A 23,448-nucleotide genomic window follows, 5' to 3' on the forward strand; every position below is an offset into this window, starting at 1 on the left:
TGGAAAGAGCTGCCAGAGGATGTGGTAGAGGCTGGTACAATTGCAACATTTAAGAGGCATTTGGATGAGTATATGAATAGGAAGGGTTTGGAGGGATATGGGCCATGTGCTGGCAGGTGGGACTAGATTGGGTTGGGATATCTGGTTGGCATGGATGGGTTGGACCGAAGGGTCTGTTTCCATGCTGTACATCTCTGTGACTCTGTGTACCGAGGCACAGTGAAAAGCTCCGTCTTGCGAGCAATGCAGGCAGATGACAGAGTTAAGTAGCATAGATAAGTAAATAACAGGTAAACAGCAGCAAAAACAAAAACACAGGTACAGGCAAATGTGAAGAATTTGTGAGTTCATTCAGTATTCCAACAACAGTAGGGTAGAAACTGTTTTGAAACCAGCCGGTGCATGTGTTCAGGCTTCTGTACCTTCTCCCCGATGGTAGAGGTTGTAGAAAAGCATTGCCTGGGTGGGATGGATCTTTGAGAATGCTGGTGGCCTTTCCTTGACAGCGGGCCTGGTAGATGGATTCTATAGATGGGAAGTTGGCCTTTGTGATTGTCCGGGCTGAGTTCACCACTCTCTGTAACCGTCTCCGATCTTGAATGGTACAGTTGCCATACCAGGTAGTGATATATCCAGACAGAATGCTCTCAATGGCGCACCTATAAAAGTTAGCAAAGGTATTCTCCGTCATGGCAAATTTCCTCAGCTGCCTGAGGAAGAAGAGACATTGTTGGGCCTTTGTAACCAGTGCATCCACATCAAGAGTCCAAGAAAGCTTGTTGTGGATGACCACTCCCAGGAACTTGACACTCTCCACTCATCCCACTTCTGTGCTGTTAATGTAGAGGGGGGTATGAGTAACATCCCACTGAAAGTCAGTAATGAGTTCCTTGGTTTTGCCAGCATTGAGAGCAAGATTGTTCTCAGTGCATCATTTTTCCAGGTCTTCCACCTCCCGTCTGTAGTCTGTTTTGTCACCATCTGAGATTCGACCGAAAGGTGGAGCCTTCAACCAGTGTGTCTGCATGTGGCCTTTTAAACTTATAGCTGCAGACAGTTCTATTTTATCCTTATGCACCCTGCAGATTATAATTATTCTTGTAAAGAGTCTTAGAAATCATGAGTCACAGTGTGATATTGAATATGTAACTTCTGCTCATTCTTTCAAAAAGTCTACTGCTGTGATCAAAGAGGTAGAAGACAAATATACACGTTACACATTGGATTTGATCTTCATTGAGAAAATTAAACGATTTCTGACTAACACTCAGACAAAAATTAAAACTGAGGTAAGGGGAGTTTTTCTGAGTCATTCCAATTTAAGAGGGAATGTTGTGAAAGTTTAAATAGTCTTTCTGCACCAACAAAGTAGGAAAGGAATCTATCAATAGCTTCTCTGCTTGTTGAATGAGCAATACAGCCTAGAGCAGCCCTGGTGTAATCTTTGGTTTGTGCTGAGTTAATGAATCTCAGCTTACGGTCACTTTGGAGATGCTAAAATTCTCCTGGGGTGAGAAAGAGAAAACTGTAACATTTCCTGTTCCTAACAGGTCTCCCACTAGTTGGTCCACTTTTGGATATCTGGTAAGGACCAGTGAGTTTGATGAAATCATAAACCTTGTATTTTAGATTGCTTTCACAAATTTGCTAGGAAATCATTAACACAAGGAAGCCCTCTTGCTAAATTTGCATGCCATTAATACAAAAGGGGAAATTTCACTCTTCCCACTGCTGCATTCCTCTCTTTGTCCTCAGTGATCTCCCATTTGAGGAGCACTGTATTTTCTTTCCCCCAAATGGAGGAGGCCGCAGTCTTGTGTAAATACTGATTGGGATCCCTACAAGGATTAAAGGACCCAGGAAGCATTAAGACCGGCACCTGAAATGAAAAGGCACCACGGTGTTTCTGCTCGGCTTGGAAAAGCTGGTGAGAGAGTCAAAGAAGCCATCCACATAAGAAGAAGGTTGGCATTTTGGGATCCAGAGGTCAGTCTGGGTCCCAGAGGGAGATTTACAAACACCCCTGTCTGAGAATTCTTCACCCTGCCACTCATAGCAGGGCACCTTCCCAAAGCCAACTTCCCCACCGCTCATTCAGAAGCCACTGGTCTGTCAAGGATGGATCTTTAACTGGAGCAGCCATTCTTCTTTCTCACCTCTTTTGCCCCAATCAAATGCATGATTTGGTAAGAGCACTTGCATGAAGCTTGGGAGTTAAAATATCCCTGGCCTGAAGCTTTGGTTTGCTCAGGAGTTACACTTCACAGTCATCTTTCTCTGTCCATCCCAATAGGTGCTCTGGTTAAAAGTGTGCCCATAATGACCAAAATAAGTTTTCTTCTGAAGACTGAAAAATGCTATCCAATACTTTTTGATTTAACAATGATATATAGCATTGAAAAGGCAACTTGGGACTGCTTTCAGTTTATTCTTTGAAATGATGATGTGAGTCACTTGTCTGCCCATTCTGTGTTAATCAACATAAGTATATTGGATCCATGGTAAGGGGTCCACAGTTTACAAACATTCATGTTTACGAATGCAATACCATACAGTGATGTAATTTTAAATATCCAACCTACAAACATTTCCTGCATTTTCTTACAAGCAGCTGTTTTTCATTGTCCTGCATTATGTTCTGAATTGAGTACAAATCAGTTTATGACAGACTCAGGGACAGAACCTGTTCACAACCTAGGGACTGCCTGTCGTTACATAGATTTCAGAAACTCAGTCCACAGAGATCTACTAACTGTAGGTTTCGGGATTAGAGTCATTGGCAACAGTTTACGTACAGGATATGCACACTAAATGTTTATATCGATAGTTTCAAACATTAAATGTTGAGATAAACACATAACCAAACATTGTGACAATGAGTTGGAGAGTGAGTGATTTCAAATAGCATATACAGTGGATATAATATGGTTAACATACTACAAATTTGCTTATAGCATGGAGTCCCATGACCCCCAAGAAAGGTAAATTTTTCTTTAGTTAAAAATAGGAGATTAAAAATAGGAGAAAATAAGTATTTTTTATAATTAATAGCAGTAAGGTAATGAGTTAGTTTTAGAATTGTGTTCAATGGCGATGTGTTGAGCTCAGAGATTAGAATACTCAACCTGCATTTCGCATGATTTTTCCAGTTCTCAGCAATAAAAGAAAATGTGTCAGGTGCATAGAATCATATAGTTTATCCTGCAGACCTTTATGCAATTTATGAGAATAATCTTAATTCTAATATGACATGACCATGTTGCAGGTGGCCCTCAGCAACAGCCATATGCAGAATATAGCTTCCCATCTTCAACAGTTTGAAATAAAAATAGATGCATGTGCCCGACCCAATCTGGATAAAGAAGTGAGTTGAATTTCTACTGCAATTAGCTCTTCTTTTGCAAAGTTTTACTCTGTATTTACAAATCAATCTGTGATTTTACCTTTGCTGTTTTTTATTTTTAACCCCTATTTATCACCATCAATGCCTACATTCTCCCAGACCATCTGCAGTAATATATTATTCTCTACTGATTGAGACTTAAATCCCTACTTGAACTTCCCACTGCAGTTTTACACTTTGTGCATTTTGATCATGATTGCAGGAGACAACCCAAAAGTGCAACATCTGTGCCTGGGTTCTTAATTCCAGGCATTGAGCTGTCGGTGGTCTCACTAATGGTTGGATATCCTTGGATATGGCAATCCTTGCCTGGTAGAGGCAATGGGAGGTCTCTTGCTGGCTCTGTAAATGGCTGATGAGACCCCTGCCTCCACAACAAGGCTTCACCTGATCATTTTTATTAGCATTCTAAAGCAGAGACAGCAAAAATAGACCTCATTTGGAGAGATTTCAGTTACTGTTGGTAATTTGGTTGTGATACCCCCTCTCCAGGTTGTGTTGCCTAAGGAACTGTATCACTTCTCCAAGATTATCCAGGACCTTGTGGAAAAGAGGGCTCTTTATCTCAACTGTTTGGTGGTAAGCATGAACCGTATTGGTGTGTCTGTTTTTGCAGGAAACATTGCCTGATAAACACATTTGGTAAATCTTAAGGCTTGAATGATAACGAAACTGAGAACAGAAAAGCCCTGGGTTTAATCTTCAGCATGTGCCATTTTTAAACTTATGAAATGAGACTGAAGTAAAGACATGACTTAGCTTTTGCAAGTAGCATCTGTAAAAATATTTATTTTGTTACTGAATTACAAGTTATTTTGTTCTTAATGTTTGGAATAGTTTTCATGCATCCTGATTGCTGCATTCTATATTTCCTTTCATGAACCTCTTCTAATTATTTGTTTTCTAACCTTCTCACCAGAACATTGCTGCCTGCTGAATTGACACTTGTAGATCTTCCGCCTTGGAACACTTCAACCCCAGGGCATCAATGTGGACATCACCAGTTTCCTCATTTTCCATTCCCCCACGTTACCCCAGTTCCAACCTGCCAGCTCAGCACCATCCTCATGACCGGTCCAACCTGCCAATCTTCCTTCCCACCTATGGGCTCCGTCCTCCTCTCTGACCTATCACCTTCATCTCCACCTCCATCCATCTATTGTACTCTTAGCTACCTTCTCCCTAACCCCACCCCCCTCCCATTTATCTCTCCACCCCAGAGACTCCCTGCCTCATTCCTGACGAAGGGCTTTTGCCCGAAGCGTCGATTTTCCTGCTTCTCGGATGCTGCCTGACCTGCTGTGCTTTTCCAGCACCACTCTCATCTTGCCTCTGATCTCCAGCATCTGCAGTCCTCACTTTTGCCTACTTGTAGATCCCCAGTCAATTTAATCAACGGTCCATCGAGAACTACCTTGTAGGAAATACCACTTCACCTTCAACATCAGCATCATCTCTTGACATGCTCCCATGTGTACAGAGAACATGAAGAATTTATTAAAATGCACTTGCCATGGGATTTCCTGTGAAGTCAGTCTACTATTGAACAGATACACAGTCCATGTAACTCAACCATTGTGCCAGGTCCAAGTCTTTACCCTTGTATTGACACTTAGTAATAGCATTCAAGCAAGGGTGTAGTAACTCATTGTAATTTCAGTACCGAGCACCTTTAATACACCATTTCTACCAACCCCCCCAAAGCCAAGATCCTCTTCAGGAGTGGTATCTCCTGTCACGGGGTGGCACGGTGACTCAGTGGTTAGCAATGTTGCCTCACAGCACCAGAGTCCCAGGTTCGATTCCAGCCTCGGGCAACTGTCTGTGTGGAGTTTGCACATTCTCCCCGTGTCTGTGCAGGTTTCCTCTGGGTGCTCCGGTTTCCTCCCACAGTCCAAAGATGTGCAGGTCAGGTGAATTGGCCATGCTAAATTGCCCATGGTGTTAGGTGCATTAGTTAGAGGGGAATGGGTCTGGGTGGGTTACTCCTCGGAGGGTCGGCGTGGACTTGTTGGGCCGAAGGGCCTGTTTCCGCATTGTAGGGATTCTAATCTAATCAAGCTCATCAAAGGTAAACAGCAACTGGTGGCATCACTTCGTGCCATCTTTTTCACTTTGATCCTCGCCCTGCAATATTAATAGGGCAAGTTCAGAACCAATGCTATGTAGTTTTTTGTGTGGGATAGAAAAATGACTTTAATGCAGTGAGCATAGCCTTCATCAATATTAATCAATCAAAACACTTGAATAAAAAATAATTGTCAATCATTAACTATTTGAACAACTAGGTTTCTTATGTTTGTCTTCATCCTAGGATCCAGTTGTGACAGAAGATCCCCTTCAAGGGCCAGTTGCCACAGCCGCTCATGTTGAGTTTCAGACTCAGGAGACTAAAATAAATGAGAATCTGCTGCTGCCCACCAGAAAGGGAAAAGTCTCCACTGAAGATATGGCTGTTGCTGTTGTCAAAGAATTATTACAGTAAGTGAAATTGGGTCAATGCTTTCACTGGCATAAGCAGGAATCCGATTGCAGCATAGAATTTCAGAAATGTGCACCCTACCAATTCTCCATTGGGTTAAAGTTCCCTGACCGTTTAGGTTACATTCCACAACCCAGCAGTGAAAAGGGGACTGTAGGCAATGCCAAGTGTAAAAGGGAGAATGGCATACACAGGTCACTCTACTGATGCACAAATGAGATAATCTGCCTTTTATCTATCTTGAATATTTTTCTATCTGTTATGTAACATGAATACAGTTATTAAATATTGTATTCAGTATGTTTTGAGGTGCCTACCAAAGTCATTCAATCTTTGACACCATCCATACATTTATCACGGGCAACTGGATAATAATCAAAAAGGGAGCTTTGGATATTTCCCCTTCCCTATCCCAGGGACACTGGACCGGAATCTTTTGAATGTCTTTGACTTTGGAAATTGTACAAGAAGAGAGGGTGATTGCCAATGTAACGTCTTGGCTCAATAAAAAAGAAAGGAAAAAGCAATAGATCAGTCAGACCAACATTGGTAACATTCTACACATTATCACACGAAACCAAGTCATGGATGTTTGGAAAGATAGGTTGATTAAGGACAGCTGATGTAGATTTGTAGGTGACAAAGTGTGTCTGATAGAGTCAAAAAGTCGTAGCAATATACAGCACAGAAACAGACCCTTCAGTCCAACTCATCCATGCCAACCAGGTGTCCTATATAGGTCTAGTCCCATTTGCCAGCATTTGGCTCATGTCCCTCTAAATCTTCCTATTCATATACTCATCCAGATGCCTTTTAAATGTTGTAATTGTACCAGTCTCCACCACTTACTCTGACACCTGATTCCAGACGCGCACCATCCTCTTCATGAATAAGTTGCTCCTTAGGTCCCTTTTATATCTTTCCCCTCTCACCTTAGACCTATGCCCTCTAGTTTTGGACTTCGCCACCTTAGAGAAAAGGCCTTGCCTGTTAACCCTATCCATGCCCCTCATGATTTTATAAACCTCTGTAAGGTCAGCCCTTAGCCTCCACACTCCAGGAAAACAGCCCCAGTCTATTCAGCCTTTCCCTATAGCTCAAACCCTCCAACCCTGGCAACATCCTCGAACATCTTTTCTGAACCCTTTCAAGTTTCACAACATGGCAGGGAGACCAGAATTGCAAGCAATACTCCAAAGGTGGTTGAACCAATGTCCTGTACAGCTGCAATATGACCTTCCAACTCCGATATTCAATGCACTGACTAATAAAGGCAAACATACTAAACGCTTTCTTCACTATCTTATCTACCTACGACTCCACTTTCAAGGAATAATGAACCTGCACTCCAAGGTCTCTTTGTTCAGCAACACTCCACAGGATCTTACCATTAAGTGTATAAATCCTGCCCTGATTTGCCTTTCCAAAATGCAGCACCCATATTTATCTAAATTAATCTGCATCTGCCACTCTTCGGCCCATTGGCCCATCTGATCAAGATCCCGTTGTAATCTATAAGAATATAGTGAAGGGTATTGATAATGGACAAGTTGTAGATTTTTAAAAAAGGCATCATGTAAGAAGTTTTTAAAGAAATAATATATTTGTAGAATATTAGATAAAATTAAGGCATGTGGTATTAAGAGGCTTGTGACAATATGGTAAAAAGAGATTGACAGAAAGCAGCAGGTATTGGGCATGGCTGCATTGTGAATTGGTGATACATAAACATGTAAACTCCTTTATGGGTTAGGTTTGGGCCATCCCTATATATATGTATCTGTATATAATCCCCCTACATCACAGGTTTGGATAGAGGAAGCATAAAATCAACCCTTTAAAGGCAATACGCAGACAATAAAGTTAAGTGAAGTGAACTTTAGATGATTTAGGTGGACAGAGCTGGATTGGAAATTGACTGATGTGAAGTTTACAGCAGGAAAATGAGAGCTCTCGGGGATTGAAAAGAATATATATTCTAAGTGGTAAAACTTTAAAATGTTTGAAGCAGCACAGACAGTAGGATTGACATACACAAGCAGAAGGCTAAGTTCATAAATCTGTAAATTGAATGTGTGGGATCCTAATTTTTATTTAAAAAGCAATGCAGCAATACTAGACTGCTTGAAATCAAAGATTAGGCTGGGTTTATATGATTGAGCCCAATTTATGTTGTCTTTGGAAGGATTGCACAACCACAAGGAAAAGGACTGAAATAATACCACAGATGAGAAGCTTCAGCTATGATCTTCCAATGAACTTGTTAAATGCATTAATTAATATACCATTTCTGTGAACGGGTTCACTTGCCCACTGTCCCTATGGTTTTCTGTCCCGAAAATGGCCTGGGTAAGGAACAGAGGTGAGACAGCAGTACACTGCATATCATTATCCATTCTGAGGAAGAGTTGCTGGACCTGAAACACTAACTTTGATTTCCCTTTACTGATGCTGTCAGACATGCTGAGCTTTTCCAGCAATTTCTGTTTTTGTTTGTGACTGTGTATGCCATTATCTATCCTCACCCACTTACATCTTAACCTGCTTCCATCAGCAAACTCTGGCCCAAGACTTTTCTCAGCAGAATAGAAATGATTAAGAGGAATTCTGATTGAGATGCTCAAAATTGAGGGATTGGAATATAGTGAATTGGTAACTAGAGGACATAAAGTTAAGATAATTACCAAAAGAATAGAAGATGTGGTTTAGAGAATTTGGAGGGTTGGAGGGGAAAACTCATTCCGTTAGTGTTATGTTGAGCATCCGTGCACCGGCTATATCAATGGGCTGCTCAGTATTCTTCATCGCTATCAATGAGGAAACTCGTGTGACCTCATTGCAGTGTCTAGTACTGCCTGAAGCAATGCTACATTAATAAATTGCTCCCTCATGCAAAGAGTTTAATGAGGTAACCTGTCAGAAACAGTAGTTGGAGCAGAATCAATTTAGAAGGGAAATGCATATATATTTGAAAATGAAAATTGTGAAAGGGAGTGGGGAGTGGCAATGGAATTGAATGAAGTGGATGGCCCTTTCAAGTCGTTGACATCTGCCCACTCCGTCAACCATTGAACTTCCATAATGCAATGCTACAATTCTGTATTGACTATGTAGTAATTTTGTACTGTTCGAAAAATTGTAACTTGCAGTGCCCATAAATCAGAAGTGTTACCTGATACAGACGCTGATACAGCTGATGAAGGTTCTACAGTTAAAGGTAATATAGAACAGAATCCCTTCTGTTTCCAGCACTCCTCACCAAATGAACAGAAGAGTAATATCTGGGCAACAAGGTGAATGTATCCCAATCTCCCCTTTGATTAGTATACTCACTGAAAAACACAGAACAAGGATTGCCTATAAATTGTGGAATTGGTGATAACACACTTTCATATTTGACTTGGGATTGAGTGGGGGGGCGAACAAAAATTAACTGCACGGTGATTGTATCTGTAGAGCATGTATGTGTAGATATCAGATTGAAACTCGGTTGGTACAATCAATTTTTGAATATGCTCTGACATTGTTGCAAACAATACACAAGAAATGGGAATATTACTGGCGAGTCACCAACTCTCCAAAAGAAACTCTATCATTAAATGAGCTAAAGTTGGAAATAAATTTGACCTCTGTAACAGGTTTGCTTTATAACTGCTTTTTGTTTTTGTTATGGAATCCCCTGAAACAAGTGGCATCTGAGGGAATCAATGAAAAATGACACATTTACAGAGCGGAGACAGTAGGACCTACTGCACTCTCAGCTACCTTCCCCCCAGCCCCACCCCCCTCCAATTTATCTCTCCACCCACGAAGCTCCCAGCTTCATTCCTGAAGAAGAACTCCAGCCCGAAACATCGATTTTCCTGCACCTGCTGTGCTTTTCTAGCAACACAATCTCAACATTTACAGAGCGATTGTCTGGAAGTTATCAAACTATGCCTTTTTTAAAAAAAAAATCAGTTTTCTTTCTTTATTCCCCAACTTTAATATATACACCTAATGCAAAGATCTGCATCACAGCTTCAAAGATATTGTAACCTTACCCAGGCACAGTGCAACAGAAGGCTCTGAATCTTAATTAAGAATGGGAAACTCTGCGTAATTTCTCTCTGGGGCAGTGAGACTAATTATAACATTATTGTCGTCATCACATTAGGATCAATTAACTTAATTGGAAATTGAAGTTTTGATTTATAAGGCTCACCCTACATCATCGTTCACGAACAGTACCCTAAATTAAGCTTTTGAAGCAGCTTACTGAGGTGTCGCACACTTCTGTCTTTGTAGAATAACAATAAAATTCACAAAAATGCAGAATTTGACTGGTATGTGGAATACCGGCTGTGGCTTCATTGAAAATCACCTTGTCTCTTCATTCACTTTAGCAGCATCTCAAGCATCATTCGGTTCTGGTTCCCAAAATGCGCGCTCTGTCGCTATGTCCTCCAGAGGGCAAAAGACAACAACACCGAGGTCAGTAAAAATAAAGAGCTGAAACATTTTTTTTGTATTTGTTATGTCTGTGGAATTCTATGTTATTTTGTGTAATTTTAAAATTTACTTTGTACCTCTATTTAAACTGGTCCTTTAGCTCAGATGATGGCTCTTCTTTCTCTACTCTATTGTCCTCACTTTGAAAGAGTATTTCAGGTATTGCTGTCAGGCTTTGCTGAGAGAGATATTGTCTTTATTTCCCTAAAGGACCTCGGTTAGTCTAACTTACTGCAAATCCCTTTGAAGCCTCCAAATCTTTAGCAGAAGAAGGTAATTGATCTCAGTGGGTATTGACTCTCTTCGCTAAAAGCGTGGCCAGTCCAGTGGGAAATGAGGGTATTTCAAAAAATAATTATTTAAGCATAAGAGTGTGAGAACAGCGATAAAGTTCCAAGTCAGGATGGGATGTGGTTTGGAGAACTTGCAGATAGTGATGCTCCCATGTGTCAGCTGCTCTTGTTCCTCGAGGTGGTAGAGGTTGAGGTTTTGGAAAGTGCTGTCAAACAAGCTTTGGTGATTGCCCTGTCTTCTTGGTGACACACACTGCTTGGGCTGCCAGAGCAGTTTGCATGTGTTGCTGGAAGTTTCTTCATGTGATCTCCAGCCCCCATTTTCCAAGAAAGTCAAGTAGCCTTCTGCCCATATGATCCAGCTTCGGTATCTTTTTTAGTTAGTACAAAAATAATAAAACAAAAATTAAAGGATCCCTTCTTTCATAATGCCCCTTTAATCTGCAGCACTTTAATTTATTGTGGAAAAACAAGTTGCAGCAATTGTTTTCTCAGTAATGACTCATTGAAGGTGAGTGTAACACCTTTGGGCGGCACGGTGGCACAGTGGTTAGCACTGCTGCCTCACAGCGCCTGAGACCCGGGTTCAATTCCCGACTCAGGCGACTGACTGTGTGGAGTTTGCACGTTCTCCTCGTGTCTGCGTGGGTTTCCTCCGGGTGCTCCGGTTTCCTCCCACATTCCAAAGATGTGCGGGTCAGGTGAATTGGCCATGCTAAATTGCCCGTAGTGTTAGGGGTATGGGTGGGTTGCGCTTCGGCGGGTCGGTGTGGACTTGTTGGGCCAAAGGGCCTGTTTCCACACTGTAAGTAATCTAATCTAATCTAATGAACACAAAATCTATCTGCCCAGTCTGAGGTTAATCGACTAGCTCAGATTGTTAACAGATCCAGTTGCATCTCCATGCCAACCATGGCCTACTGTTATAGGATGGATATTATTAAGCTAAAGCAGATTCAGAAGAGATTTATTAGGTTGTTGCCAGGTGTGGAAGGTTTGAGTTGTCAAGAAACACTAAGAGCATAGGAGATTGAGAGGTGACCTTACAGAGTCGAAAAAGAAGCAAAAGTAATGAGTGGTGGAGATAGGGTTAATGGTAGATGTCTTTACCCTAGGATGGGGTATTTCATGACTAGGGGGCATAGTTTAAAGATGAGAGGAGAGAGATTTTGAAAAGACAGAGGGTGGTTCGCATGTGGAATTAACTCCCAAAGGAAGTGTTGGATGCAGGCACGTTTTAAAACATTTAAAAGAGACCTAGATAAGTACATAAATTAGAAAGATTTGGAGGGACGTGGGCCAGGAGCTGGGATTAGTTCAGTTTGGGATTATGATCAACATGGACTGTTTGGACCAAAGGGAATGTTTCTTTGCTTTATTACTCTATGACTCTATAAACCAATTAGCAACTTCTTCTCATTCTGTGTTCCTTTTCAATGTTTGTTTTCTTGCATTTTATAAGCACTTTGATTTGTACCTCTTTTTAAGCAATGTTTAAGGAAAAATAGTTTATCATTAATTTTTGAATTAATAAGTAATTAATTTTTAAATAAATGATTTCAAACAGAGAACAACTTTGTTAATTGGTAACTGATGCCTTTGAAATAAATAATTCTTCAGGATTTCTGATAGCAGCTGTGAATTGAGCTCCTCTATCAAAAACCCCATGAACAAAATACTGAACAAAACTCTGGCATCGAAGAGCACATACCACCAGGGAGTTGTGATTTTCTCTTAACGAATCCTGATTTCAGTGTTGCTGCTGAAATTGCTTCAATCACTGTGATTGGTCTGAGATTAATGCAGAAGATACTGCAGATATTTTTGAACAGCCAATATAGCTGATGCACATGACAATCAGAAACCCATCTTAGGATGTAATTATCTCCCGCACTGTAACAATTCTGTGATTCTGTGAAATATCTCCTGTTTAACCTACTGCCTTTGCCCACTCTGAGCCAGGATAAACAGACCAGGAATGATATCAGCAGCAAATTGTTTATTCACCTTAGCCACCAGCCATTATTCTTAATTTGGAAATTCCAACTCACATGGTAGTTTTATCAATAATTAGTCATTTGGCTTGTAAAATCTGCTCTGCCTTTCGATAAGATCATGTCTGATCTAATCGTGGCCTCAACTTTACTTTTCCTACTTACCCATTATCCTTTCATTTCCTTTCCCCATTTTTATTTTCATTCCCTTCTTCCCTGACTCCTGGCTCTATTCTATGTGACAAATCAGTAGACTGCCATAATAGTTGATTGTGTGAAGCACTTTGTGACTTATCAACTTGATATAGCATCATATAAATTTAAATCTGTGATTTGGGATTTTTGTTGGAATATAGGTACATGTCTGTTAATCCAAACATTTCCTATTTTGACCCAATTGTTAGCCAATTGTGAAATTATTACTTCAGCAATATGGTCGGTCCACACTGAATTGTACCTTTTACATCAACTGCATTGTCAGAGGGTTAAAACTTGCCAGAGTCTCCTAAAGTAATTGAAAGACTTTAATTTTCATTGGTGAATTTCACAGAATCTCCAGTGATTTTATAGATTCTGTGCCTCACTAAACTGCAGTACTAACTGTAGGTTATAATTTAATCCCGAATTCCTTCCTTCGGGTTTATTTGCAAAATGGTTTGTTCTGTTTTGACTATTCTGTGTTTGATATCTCAGTTAGCTAACATATTCACTATGGTAAAAGGTCAGAGAAGAACCACAACTAAACATCTCTAATTTTACAGTGCAGTCAAATATTCCAAGATAAACCGTTTTGACCCAAAATATCAAGTTTTTGGAGAAACAGTAGAAGAATCTGAGTAAGTAAAATATAAAAATGCTAGTGATGTATTTTTGTAATAAGTAATTACAAGCTTGTTGCTTTCTGTTAGTCGTATGAACTGAGAAGATAATTTAACAAGTTTCATGCTCCAATGCTGCTTGGTTGCATTTCATCTCCTGTAGTATATTCCTATCTATTCCTTGTTACCTGAATGGCCCAGATTTTGCTGTAACAATCAATGTAAACGTGTTAGTGTTTGCCATCATTATTTCTCGGAAACAATCCCAACCTCTGGAGTCTGGGCTGAAGCTTTTAGTACTCTGAGCAATGTGGGCTATGTCAAGGTTTGTGACAGAGAAGTCCAGTGAGGATTATCTTAACATCAGGAGCATCCCACTTCGTCTTTTAGACTTTTAACAAATAGTGTGGAAAGATTTTCACTGGGCAGTGGCTGGTTCCCAATTAAGGGGGATTATTGTCTGTTAAAAACCTTGTTAACATCTCAACTCGTCCCTTTACTATTCATCTTACTATCTTACCAAGTGTGCCAAACTGGTTGTTGAGAAAGCGGTGTACAATGGTGAGAGGAACTTGGAGGGTCAAACCTGTTAGATAAAATAGACCATGCTCATGCCACTGTCAGTACCTTAAAAATCCAGTGTGGAGGTATTTAAAGGATTGTTCACCTGTAATCCAAACAAATCCTGAGCTTGGACAATCATCTGGGACCCATTTAAACTTCCACAACAATCTAGGTCCATTACCATGGGTTTGTCAAGGTTTTTCAGGAAAGGGACTGAAGTAGTGGTAAATTCCACCAGCATCAGGCCTTCATATGATTGGGCACCACACCTTAGAAAGAATAAATTGGCTTTGAAGGCAGTACAATGTAGGTTTAAAGAATGATACTTAAATTTCAGGCATTAAGTTATGAGCAGAGATTAGAAAAGTTAGGCCTGTTTTCTTTAGAATTTAGAATGTTAATTAGATTAGATTACATTAGATTACATACAGTGTGGAAACAGGCCCTTCGGCCCAACAAGTCCACACCGACCCGCCGAAGCGCAACCCACCCATACCCCAACATATACCCCTTACCTAACACTACGGGCAATTTAGCATGGCCAATTCACCTGACCCGCACATCTTTGGACTGTGGGAGGAAACCAGAGCACCCGGAGGAAACCCACGCAGACACGGGGAGAACGTGCAAACTCCACACAGTCAGTCGCCCGAGGCGGGAATTGAACCCAGGTCCCTGGCGCTGTGAGGCAGCAGTGCTAACCACTGTGCCACCGTGCCACCCTTTAAGTAAGGGTAATATTATTGAAATCTTGAAGATATCAACAGGAAAAGACAGCGTAGTAAAAGATAAACTATTTCCACTGGTTGGGGAGTTTTGAACTAGGGGCATAATCTGAGACTGTTTAGGAGAGATCTTAGGAAGCATTTCTACACACAAAGAGTGGTAGATGTTTTGGCACTCTCTTCCACAAAAAGCAGCAGATGCTGGATCAGTTGTTACTTTTTAATTCTGAGAAAGATCCTTCTTTGTTAAGCAAAACTAAAAAGGAACATGGACCAGAGGAATTAGGCCACAGATCAGTCATGATCTCACTGAATGATGGAACAGACTTGAGGGGCTGAATGGCCTACTCCTGTTCCTAGGTTCCTGTGTTCCGAAATGGAGACTTTTGTTGTGGTTCTGTTCGCCGAGCTGGAAGTTTTTGCTGCAAACGTTTCGTTCCCTGGCTAGGGAACATCATCAGTGCTATTGGAGCCTCCTGTGAAGCGCTGCTTTGATGTTTCTTCCGGTATTTATAGTGGTTTGTTCTTGCCGCTTCCGGGTGTCAGTTTCAGCTGTAGTAGTTTGTATGTGGGGTCCAGGTCGATGTGTCTTTTGATGGATGTTCTTGCCGCTTCCGGGTGTCAGTTTCAGCTGTAGTGGTTTGTATATGGGGTCCAGGTCCATGTGTCTGTTAATGGAGTTTGTGGATGAATGCCATGCCTCTAGGAATTCCCTGGCTGTTCTCTGTCTGGCTTGTCCTATGATGGTAGTGTTTTCCCAGTCAAATTCATGTTCCTGGTTGTCTGAGTGTATGGCTACTAGGGATAGCTGGTCGTGTCGTTTTGTGGCTAGCTGGTGTTCATGGATGCGGATTGTTAGCTGTCTTCCTGTTTGTCCTATATAGTGTTTTGTGCAGTCCTTGCATGGTATTTTGTAAACTACGTTAGTTTGGCTCGTGCTGGCTAGTGGGTCCTTTATTCTAGTGAGTTGTTGTCTGAGTGTGGAAGTTGGCTTGTGTGCTGTTATGAGTCCTAAGGGTCGCAGTAGTCTGGCTGTCAGTTCTGAGATGCTCCTGACGTATGGTAGTGTGGCTAGTCCTTTTGGTTGTGGCATGTCCTCGTTCCGTGGTCTATCTCTTAGGCATCTGGTGATAAAGTTGCGTGGGTATCCGTTTTTGGCCAATACCTTGTATAGGTGTTCCTCTTCCTCTTTTCGCAGTTCTGGTGTACTGCAGTGTGTTGTGGCTCTTTTGAATAGTGTCCTGATGCAGCTTCGTTTGTGTGTGTTGGGGTGGTTACTTTCATAGTTTAGGACTTGGTCTGTGTGTATTGGTTTCCTGTGTACCCTTGTGGTGAATTCTCCGTTGGGTGTTCTCTCTACTAACACGTCTAGGAATGGGAGTTGGCTATCCTTTTCCTCTTCTCTCGTGAATCGTATTCCTGTGAGTGTGGCGTTGATGATTCGGTGTGTTTTTTCTATTTCTGTGTTTTTGATGATTACAAAGGTGTCATCAACGTATCTGATCCAGAGTTTGGGTTGGATTTGTGGTAGGGCTGTATGTTCTAACCTTTGCATAACTGCCTCTGCTATGAGTCCCAAGATTGGTGATCCCATGGGTGTTCCGTTGATTTGTTCGTATATCTGGTTGTTGAATGTAAAGTGTGTGGTGAGGCACAGGTCTAGTAGTTTAAGTATGCCGTCCTTGTTGATAGGTTCGGCCTCCTGTGTTCTGTTATGTATGTCCAGTAGGTTGGCTATTGTTTCTCTGGCTAGGGTTTTGTCAATTGATGTGAACAGTGCCGTCACGTCGAATGATACCATGGTTTCTTCTTTGTCTATGTGTGTATTCCTGATGATGAACAAACCACTATAAATACCGGAAGAAACATCAAAGCAGCGCTTCACAGGAGGCTCCAATAGCACTGATGATGTTCCCTAGCCAGGGAACGAAACGTTTGCAGCAAAAACTTCCAGCTCGGCGAACAGAACCACAACAACAGACACCCGAGCTACAAATCTTCAACCAGACTTTAAATGGAGACTTTTGCCCATCTGTAATAAGCACTCCCAGTGAACACTTATGAGGTACTGTTCACAATGCTAACCACACCTTACTATTATGTGTGAAACTTTAATGTGGATCATTTTTTTTTCAGCCAATTTAAAGGATCAATAACATTCATTTTGTGGGAGAATACTAATGCTTTACTGGCTGTTGCTGAGGTGAGCAATTATTTTGTTCTTTGCATGCAATAAAAGAGTTAGCACTGTGCCATGATTTCTCCTTTGCAATGTACATTTACATATCATGTTGTATAGTAAGAACATCAGACAATACAGCCTCTCAAGCTCCTTCTAGTTTGTAAGTTTGTAACATATAAGAGCAGAATTAGGCTACTGGGCCTGCTCTGCCATTCACTTATGGCTGTTGGATTCAGCATTTTATAAATAACCTCCACACCCTTGTCATTTGTTTTTCTGTCTGTCTCCTTTCAGTTCCATCATGTGAACAGTATTTCGGTCTGACATGACCTTTCTTAATGTGATGCCTAGGGGATTTGGATGACACCAAACCTTGTTCTAATGAGCTAAATGGGCACTCGAAATAACTCCACAGAGGCCAGTATCCTGTCACCAAGTCACCCTTTATTTACAAGTGCACAGTACATGGGCTCTGACCAGCCAGCTCAGAGCCAGTCCCTAGACTGAGGAGACCTTCTGAATCTCCTGTTTATATCTGTTGGCCAGGGCCCAGGTTAACAACACCAATTGGGGATCTCGTGGTCAATGCGATCCACCTAGCCTGCTTCCATTCTTGACAGCACTCGAGGTACAAGTCATTGGTATTTTCCACCCGGAATATCAGTACAGGTAAAGCAATGGGTGTCCAGGGCTCATGCTGGTAACAGCCATTAGGCCCAATGTAGATGTAAATAAGATGGCTAGTGCCTCTTTTTTGCAAAAAATAGTGTTAACCTGAGCTCAGCTGGGACCAGGCTGCCTGTATTGAGGAAATCCTTGTCTATATGCAACCACCAGCCTTCTTTAAAGGGTCAACTTGAAGGTACAGGAATAGAGAATCTAGAATGGGAGGTCATTGTTTAAAAAGAAGAGGCCACTCATTTAAAACATAGATGAAGAAAATGTTTTCTCTGGGGTCACGAGTGTTTGGAACTCTCTCCCTGAAAAGACAGTGGGAGCAGAGTCTTTCCATATTTTAAGGCGGAGCTGGTTAGATTCTTCATAAACAAAGGGGTGGAAGGCTATCAGAAACAGGCAGGAAAGGATTTGAAATTGCAATCATGCAGCAGGTCAGAGGGACTAAGTGTCCCAACCTGACTTCTTATTCATATACTTGTATAAGTACCCTTCCTGGTGTCATGGTAAAGCCACAATTACAGCCAGGACCATGAATGCTTTGGGTATGGAATACATATGTAGGCAAGTCAAGTCAATGGATGTATAGTCCTCAGCTGGGTGAATTGGAAGTGGTCAACAGGAAGAACAGGCTCGATCTTCAAAATGCCTTTCTGACGCTTATTTTGTTATTAAGTGACCTTACTGGATAGGTGGTTTTTATTATACATAAGTTCTTCCACTAACTGCTATGATACATATATAATATTGAACAGTTTCATATGTATCATTTCTCTTTTAGACTCAAAGACAGTATAAATAAATGTGATTTCTTAACCTGCATCAGGACTATTACAAAAAGAAGGAGCGACATCCAGTCTACCGTGCGGAATATCTGAAGGACACATTTGACCAGTGCATGGATGAGCTGACTCAAAGGATGCTATCATATCAAGTTCAGGCTGATATCTACCACAGCAACTGTCTGCAAGGTAACAGAAAAAGTTAAATTAAAGTTTTATCAATCTAATTTAACCAACTATACAAAGAAACATGGGACTGGGATATCAAAGCTATTACAGAGACATGGCTCAGGGAGGGGCAGAACTAACAGTTAATGTTCCAGGCGATGGATGCTGTAGGAAGGAGAGAAAGGGAGTCAGGAGAGAAGGGGAGCAGCATTTTTGGTTAAGGATAATATTACAGTTGTACTTAAGGAAGATATTCCTGGGAGAACATCCAGTGAAGTTACATGGGTGGAACTTAGAAATAAGAAAAGGATGATCACCTCATTGGGATTGTACTATAGGCCCCCAATAGTCAGCGGGAAATTGAGAAGCAAATATAGACCTTAGAACATAACAGCTCAGTACAGCCCTTCGGCTCTCAATATAGCCTGTGGAACCAATCTGAAGCCTATCTGTCTGAAACTGCTCCATTTTCATCTATATGGTTATCCAATGATCATTTAAGTGCCCTTAAAGTTGGCAAGTTTACTACTGTTGCAGGCAGGGCATTCCATTCCCCTACTACACTGAGTAAAGAAACCACCTCTGACATCTGTCCTATATCTATCGCCCCTCAATTTAAAACTATGTCCCCTCGTGCTAGCCATCACCATCCAAGGAAAAAGGCACTCACTGTCCATCCTATCTAGCCCTCTGATTATCTTATATATCTCAATTAAGTCACCTCTCAATCACCTTCTCTGTAACAAAAACTGCCTCAAGTCCATCAGCCTTTCCTCATTAGACCTTTCCTCCATACCAGGCAACATCCTAGTAAATCACCTCTGAACCCTTTAGGAGATCTCCGTTATCTGTAAAAATAAATGGTAGGGGATTTTAACTTTGTAAACATAGACTGGGACTGCCATAGTTTAAAGGACTTGGATGGAAAGAAATTTGTTAAGTGTGTACAAGAAAATCTTCTAATTCGAAACGTGCAAGTACCTACACCACAGGAGCAAAACGTGACCTTTTGGGAAATAAGGCAGGACAAGTGACTGAGGTGAAAATATGTTGCTGGTTAAAGCGCAGCAGGTCAGGCAGCATCCAAGGATCAGGAAATTCGACGTTTCGGGCATAAGCCCTTCCCGAAACGTCGAATTTCCTGTTCCTTGGATGCTGCCTGACCTGCTGCGCTTTAACCAGCAACATATTTTCAGCTCTGATCTCCAGCATCTGCAGTCCTCACTTTTTACAAGTGACTGAGGTGTCAGTGAGGGAACACTTTGGGGCAAGTAATCATAATTCTATTAAGTTTTCAAATAGTGATGGAAAAGGATAGGCTGGATCTAAAAGTTCAAGTTCAAAATTGAAGTAAAGCCTATTTTAACTGTATTTGAAAAGGAACTTTCAAAAGTTGATCAGGAGAGGCTATTTGCAGGTAAAGGGTGGTTGGAAAGTGGGAGACCTTCAAAACTGAGATAATAGAAGTCCAGATACACATGTTCCTGTTAGTGCGCAGGGCAAGTCTGGTAGGTGTAGGGAATACTGGATGACTAGAAAAATTGAGGTTTTAGTCAAGAAAAAGGATTCATATGACAGCTATAGACAGCAGGGATTAAATGACTCACCAGAAGATTATTAAGGCAGTAGGACTGTACTTAAGAGGGAACTCAGGAGGGCAAAAAGGGACATGAGATAACTTTGGCAAATAGGGTTAAGGAGAATCCAGAGAGCTTCTACAAATACATTAAGGGCAAAAGAGTAAATATGGAGAGAATTGAGCCTCTTAAAGATCAACAGGGCTGGCTGTGTGTGGAACCACAGGAGATGGATGAGATAATAAACAAATATTTTGTGTTAATATTTACTGTGGAGAAGGACATGGAAGCTAGGGAACTTGGGGAAATAAGTGATGGGAGAGAGTGAAGGTGACAGATACTGGAGATCAGAGTCAAAAAGTGTGGCGCTGGAAAAACACAGGCAAGGCAGCATTCGAGGAGCAGGAGAGTTGATGTTTCAGGCATAAGCCCTTCATCAGGAAAATATCGTGATTCTTGCAAAGTGACCATATTACAGAAGAGGAGGTGCTGGTTGTCTTAAAATGCATAAAGGTAGATAAATCCCCACGGCTGATCAATATCTCAGATATTTGTAGGAAGCTAGAGCAAAGATTGCTAGCTGAAAATGTGTTGCTGGAAAAGCGCAGCAGGTCAGGCAGCATCCAAGGAGCAGGAGATTCAATGTTTCGGGCATAAGCCCTTCTTCAGGAATGAGGAAAGTGTGTCCAGCAGGCTAAGATAAAAGGTAGGGAGGAGGGATTTGGGGGAGGGGCGTTGGAGATGCGATAGGTGGAAGGAGGTCAAGGTGAGGGTGATTGGCCGGAGTGGGGTGGGAACAGAGAGGTCAGGAAGATGATTGCAGGTTAGGAGGGCGGTGCTGAGTTCGAGGGATTTGACTGAGACAAGGTGGGGGGGAGGGGAAATGAGGAAACTGGAGAAATCTGAGTTCATCCCTTGTGGTTGGAGGGTTCCTAGGCGGAAGATGAGGCGCTCTTCCTCCAACCGTCATGTTGTAATAGTCTGGCGATGGAGGAGTCCAAGGACCTCCATGTCCTCGGTGGAGTGGGAGGGGGAGTTGAAGTGTTGAGCCACGGGACGGTTGGGTTGGTTGGTCCGGGTGTCCCAGAGGTGTTCTCTGAAACGTTCCGCAAGTAGGCAGCCTGTCTCCCCAATATAGAGGAGGCCACATCGGGTGCAGCGGATGCAATAGATGATGTGTGTGGAAGTGCAGGTGAATTTGTGGTGGATATGGAAGGATCCCTTGGGGCCTTGGAGAGAAGTAAGGGAGGAGGTGTGGGCACAAGTTTTGCATTTCTTGCGGTTGCAGGGGAAGGTGCCAGGAGTGGAGGTTGGGTTGGTGGGGGGTGTGGACCTGACGAGGGAGTCACGAAGGGAGTGGTCTTTGCGGAACGCTGATAGGGGAGGGGAGGGAAATATATCCTTGGTGGTGGGGTCCGTTTGGAGGTGGCGGAAATGACAGCGGATGATACGCTGTTTATGGAGGTTGGTGGGGTGGTAGGTGAGAACCAGTGGGGTTCTGTCCTGGTGGCGGTTGGAGGGGCGGGGCTGAAGGGCGGAGGAGCGGGAAGTGGAGGAGATACAGTGGAGGGCATCGTCGATCACCAGCTCAGGACAACACTCTCACAGACTTGCAAAGGAAACCCTCTGCAAAGATTGCTAGCCCCTTGCTGAGATATTTGTATCATCAATAGCCATGGGTGAGTTGCCAGGATGGAGGGTGGATAATGTGGTGCCATTATTTAAGAAAGGTGGTAAGGAAAAGGCAGGAACTATAGACTGTGCACCTGACATTGGTGGTGGGCACGTTGTTGGAGGGAATCCTGAGGGACAGGATTTACATGTATTTTGAAAGGCAAAGACTAATTAGGGATAGTCAAAATGGCTTTGTGTGTGGGAAATCATATCTCACTAACTTAATCGAGTTTTTTGAAGAGGCGAAGGTTGATGAAGGCAGAGCAGTGGACATTATCTGTATGGACTTCAGCAAGGCATTCAACATGGTTCTGCATGGTAGACTGGTTAGTAAGATTAGATCACATGGAATCCAGGGAGAGCTTCCCAAAAAGATACAAAATTGGCTTGAAGGTAAGAGATAGAGGCTAGTGATGGTGAATTGTTTTTTGCACTGGAGGCCTGTGACCAGCGGTGTGTCACAAGGATTGCTGCTGGATCCACCGCTTTTCATCATTTATATAAATGCTTCAGATGTGACTGTAGGAGGTATGGTTATTAAATTTGCAGATGACACCAAAATTTGTTGTGTAGTTGACAGCGAAGAAGGTTACCTCAGAAGACAACGGGACCTTGATCAGATGGGCCAATGGGATGAGATGTGGCAAATGGAGTTTAATTTAGACAAATGTGAGGTATTGAATTTTGATAAGGCAAACCAAGAGCAGGGCTTATGTCAATGGGAGGACCCTGGGGAGTGTTGCCAAACAAAGAGACTGGGGGTGCAAGTGAATAGTTATTTGAAAGTGAACAGGTAGCCAAGGTTGGTGAAGAATGCATTTGGCACGCTTGTCTTCATTGGTCAGTGCATTGAGTATAGGAGCTGGGATGTCATGATGCGGCTGTCCAGGACATTGATGAGGGCACTTTTAGAATACTGCATTCAGCTCTGGTCTCTCTACTGTAGTAAACATGTTTTTAAACTTGAAAGGGTTCAGAAAATATTGACAAGGATGTTGCCGGGATTGGAGAGATTTGAGCTATAGGGAGACCCTGAGCAGGCTGGGGCTAATTTCCCTGGAATTTCAGAGGCCAAGGGGTGACCTTACAGAGGTGTACAGAATCATGAGGCGCATGGATAGGGTGACTATCCATGGTCTTTTTCCCAGGATAGGAGAGTCCAAAACTAGAGAGTATAGGTTTAACGTGTGAGGGGAGAGATTTAAGAGGGGCCTGAGGGGCAACCTTTTCACGCAGAGAGTGGTGCAAATATGGAATGAGCTGCCAGAGGATGTGGTGGAGGCTGGTACAATTACAACATTTAAAAGGCATCTGGATGGGTATATGAATAGGGAGAGTTTAGAGGGATATGGGCAGCACGGTGGCTCAGTGGTTAGCCTCACAGCACCAGGGACCCAGGTTCAACCCAGCCTCGGGTGACTGACTGTGTGGAGTTTGCACATTCTCCCTGTTTCTGCGTGGGTTTCCTCCGGGTGCTCCGGTTTCCTCGTACAGTCCAAAGATGTGCAGGTCAGGTGAGTTGGCCATGCTAAATTGCCCGTAGTGTTCAGGGACGTGTAGGTTAGGTGCATTAGTCAGTGAAAAAGTAGAGCAATAGGGGAGGGTAATGGGTCTGGGTGG

General features: G+C 42.3%; 1 protein-coding gene across 1 annotated transcript in view; it reads left to right on the forward strand.

Annotated features, from left to right (window-relative positions):
* Positions 1–3,285: 3,285 nt before the first annotated feature.
* Positions 3,286–23,448, forward strand: part of ccdc180 (coiled-coil domain containing 180) — a 33,185-nt gene continuing 13,022 nt past the window's right edge. The window contains exons 1-8 of the mRNA XM_060841524.1: positions 3,286–3,364; positions 3,896–3,982; positions 5,718–5,884; positions 9,035–9,102; positions 10,274–10,358; positions 13,425–13,499; positions 16,907–16,973; positions 18,454–18,598. Of these exons, the coding sequence (XP_060697507.1) occupies positions 3,287–3,364; positions 3,896–3,982; positions 5,718–5,884; positions 9,035–9,102; positions 10,274–10,358; positions 13,425–13,499; positions 16,907–16,973; positions 18,454–18,598 (772 nt within the window). The 5' untranslated portion in view covers position 3,286. The remainder of the gene's footprint in view (positions 3,365–3,895; positions 3,983–5,717; positions 5,885–9,034; positions 9,103–10,273; positions 10,359–13,424; positions 13,500–16,906; positions 16,974–18,453; positions 18,599–23,448) is intronic.

Source organism: Hemiscyllium ocellatum, chromosome 21 (genome assembly GCF_020745735.1).
Source record: "Hemiscyllium ocellatum isolate sHemOce1 chromosome 21, sHemOce1.pat.X.cur, whole genome shotgun sequence".
In the NCBI taxonomy this organism is placed as follows: domain Eukaryota; kingdom Metazoa; phylum Chordata; class Chondrichthyes; order Orectolobiformes; family Hemiscylliidae; genus Hemiscyllium; species Hemiscyllium ocellatum.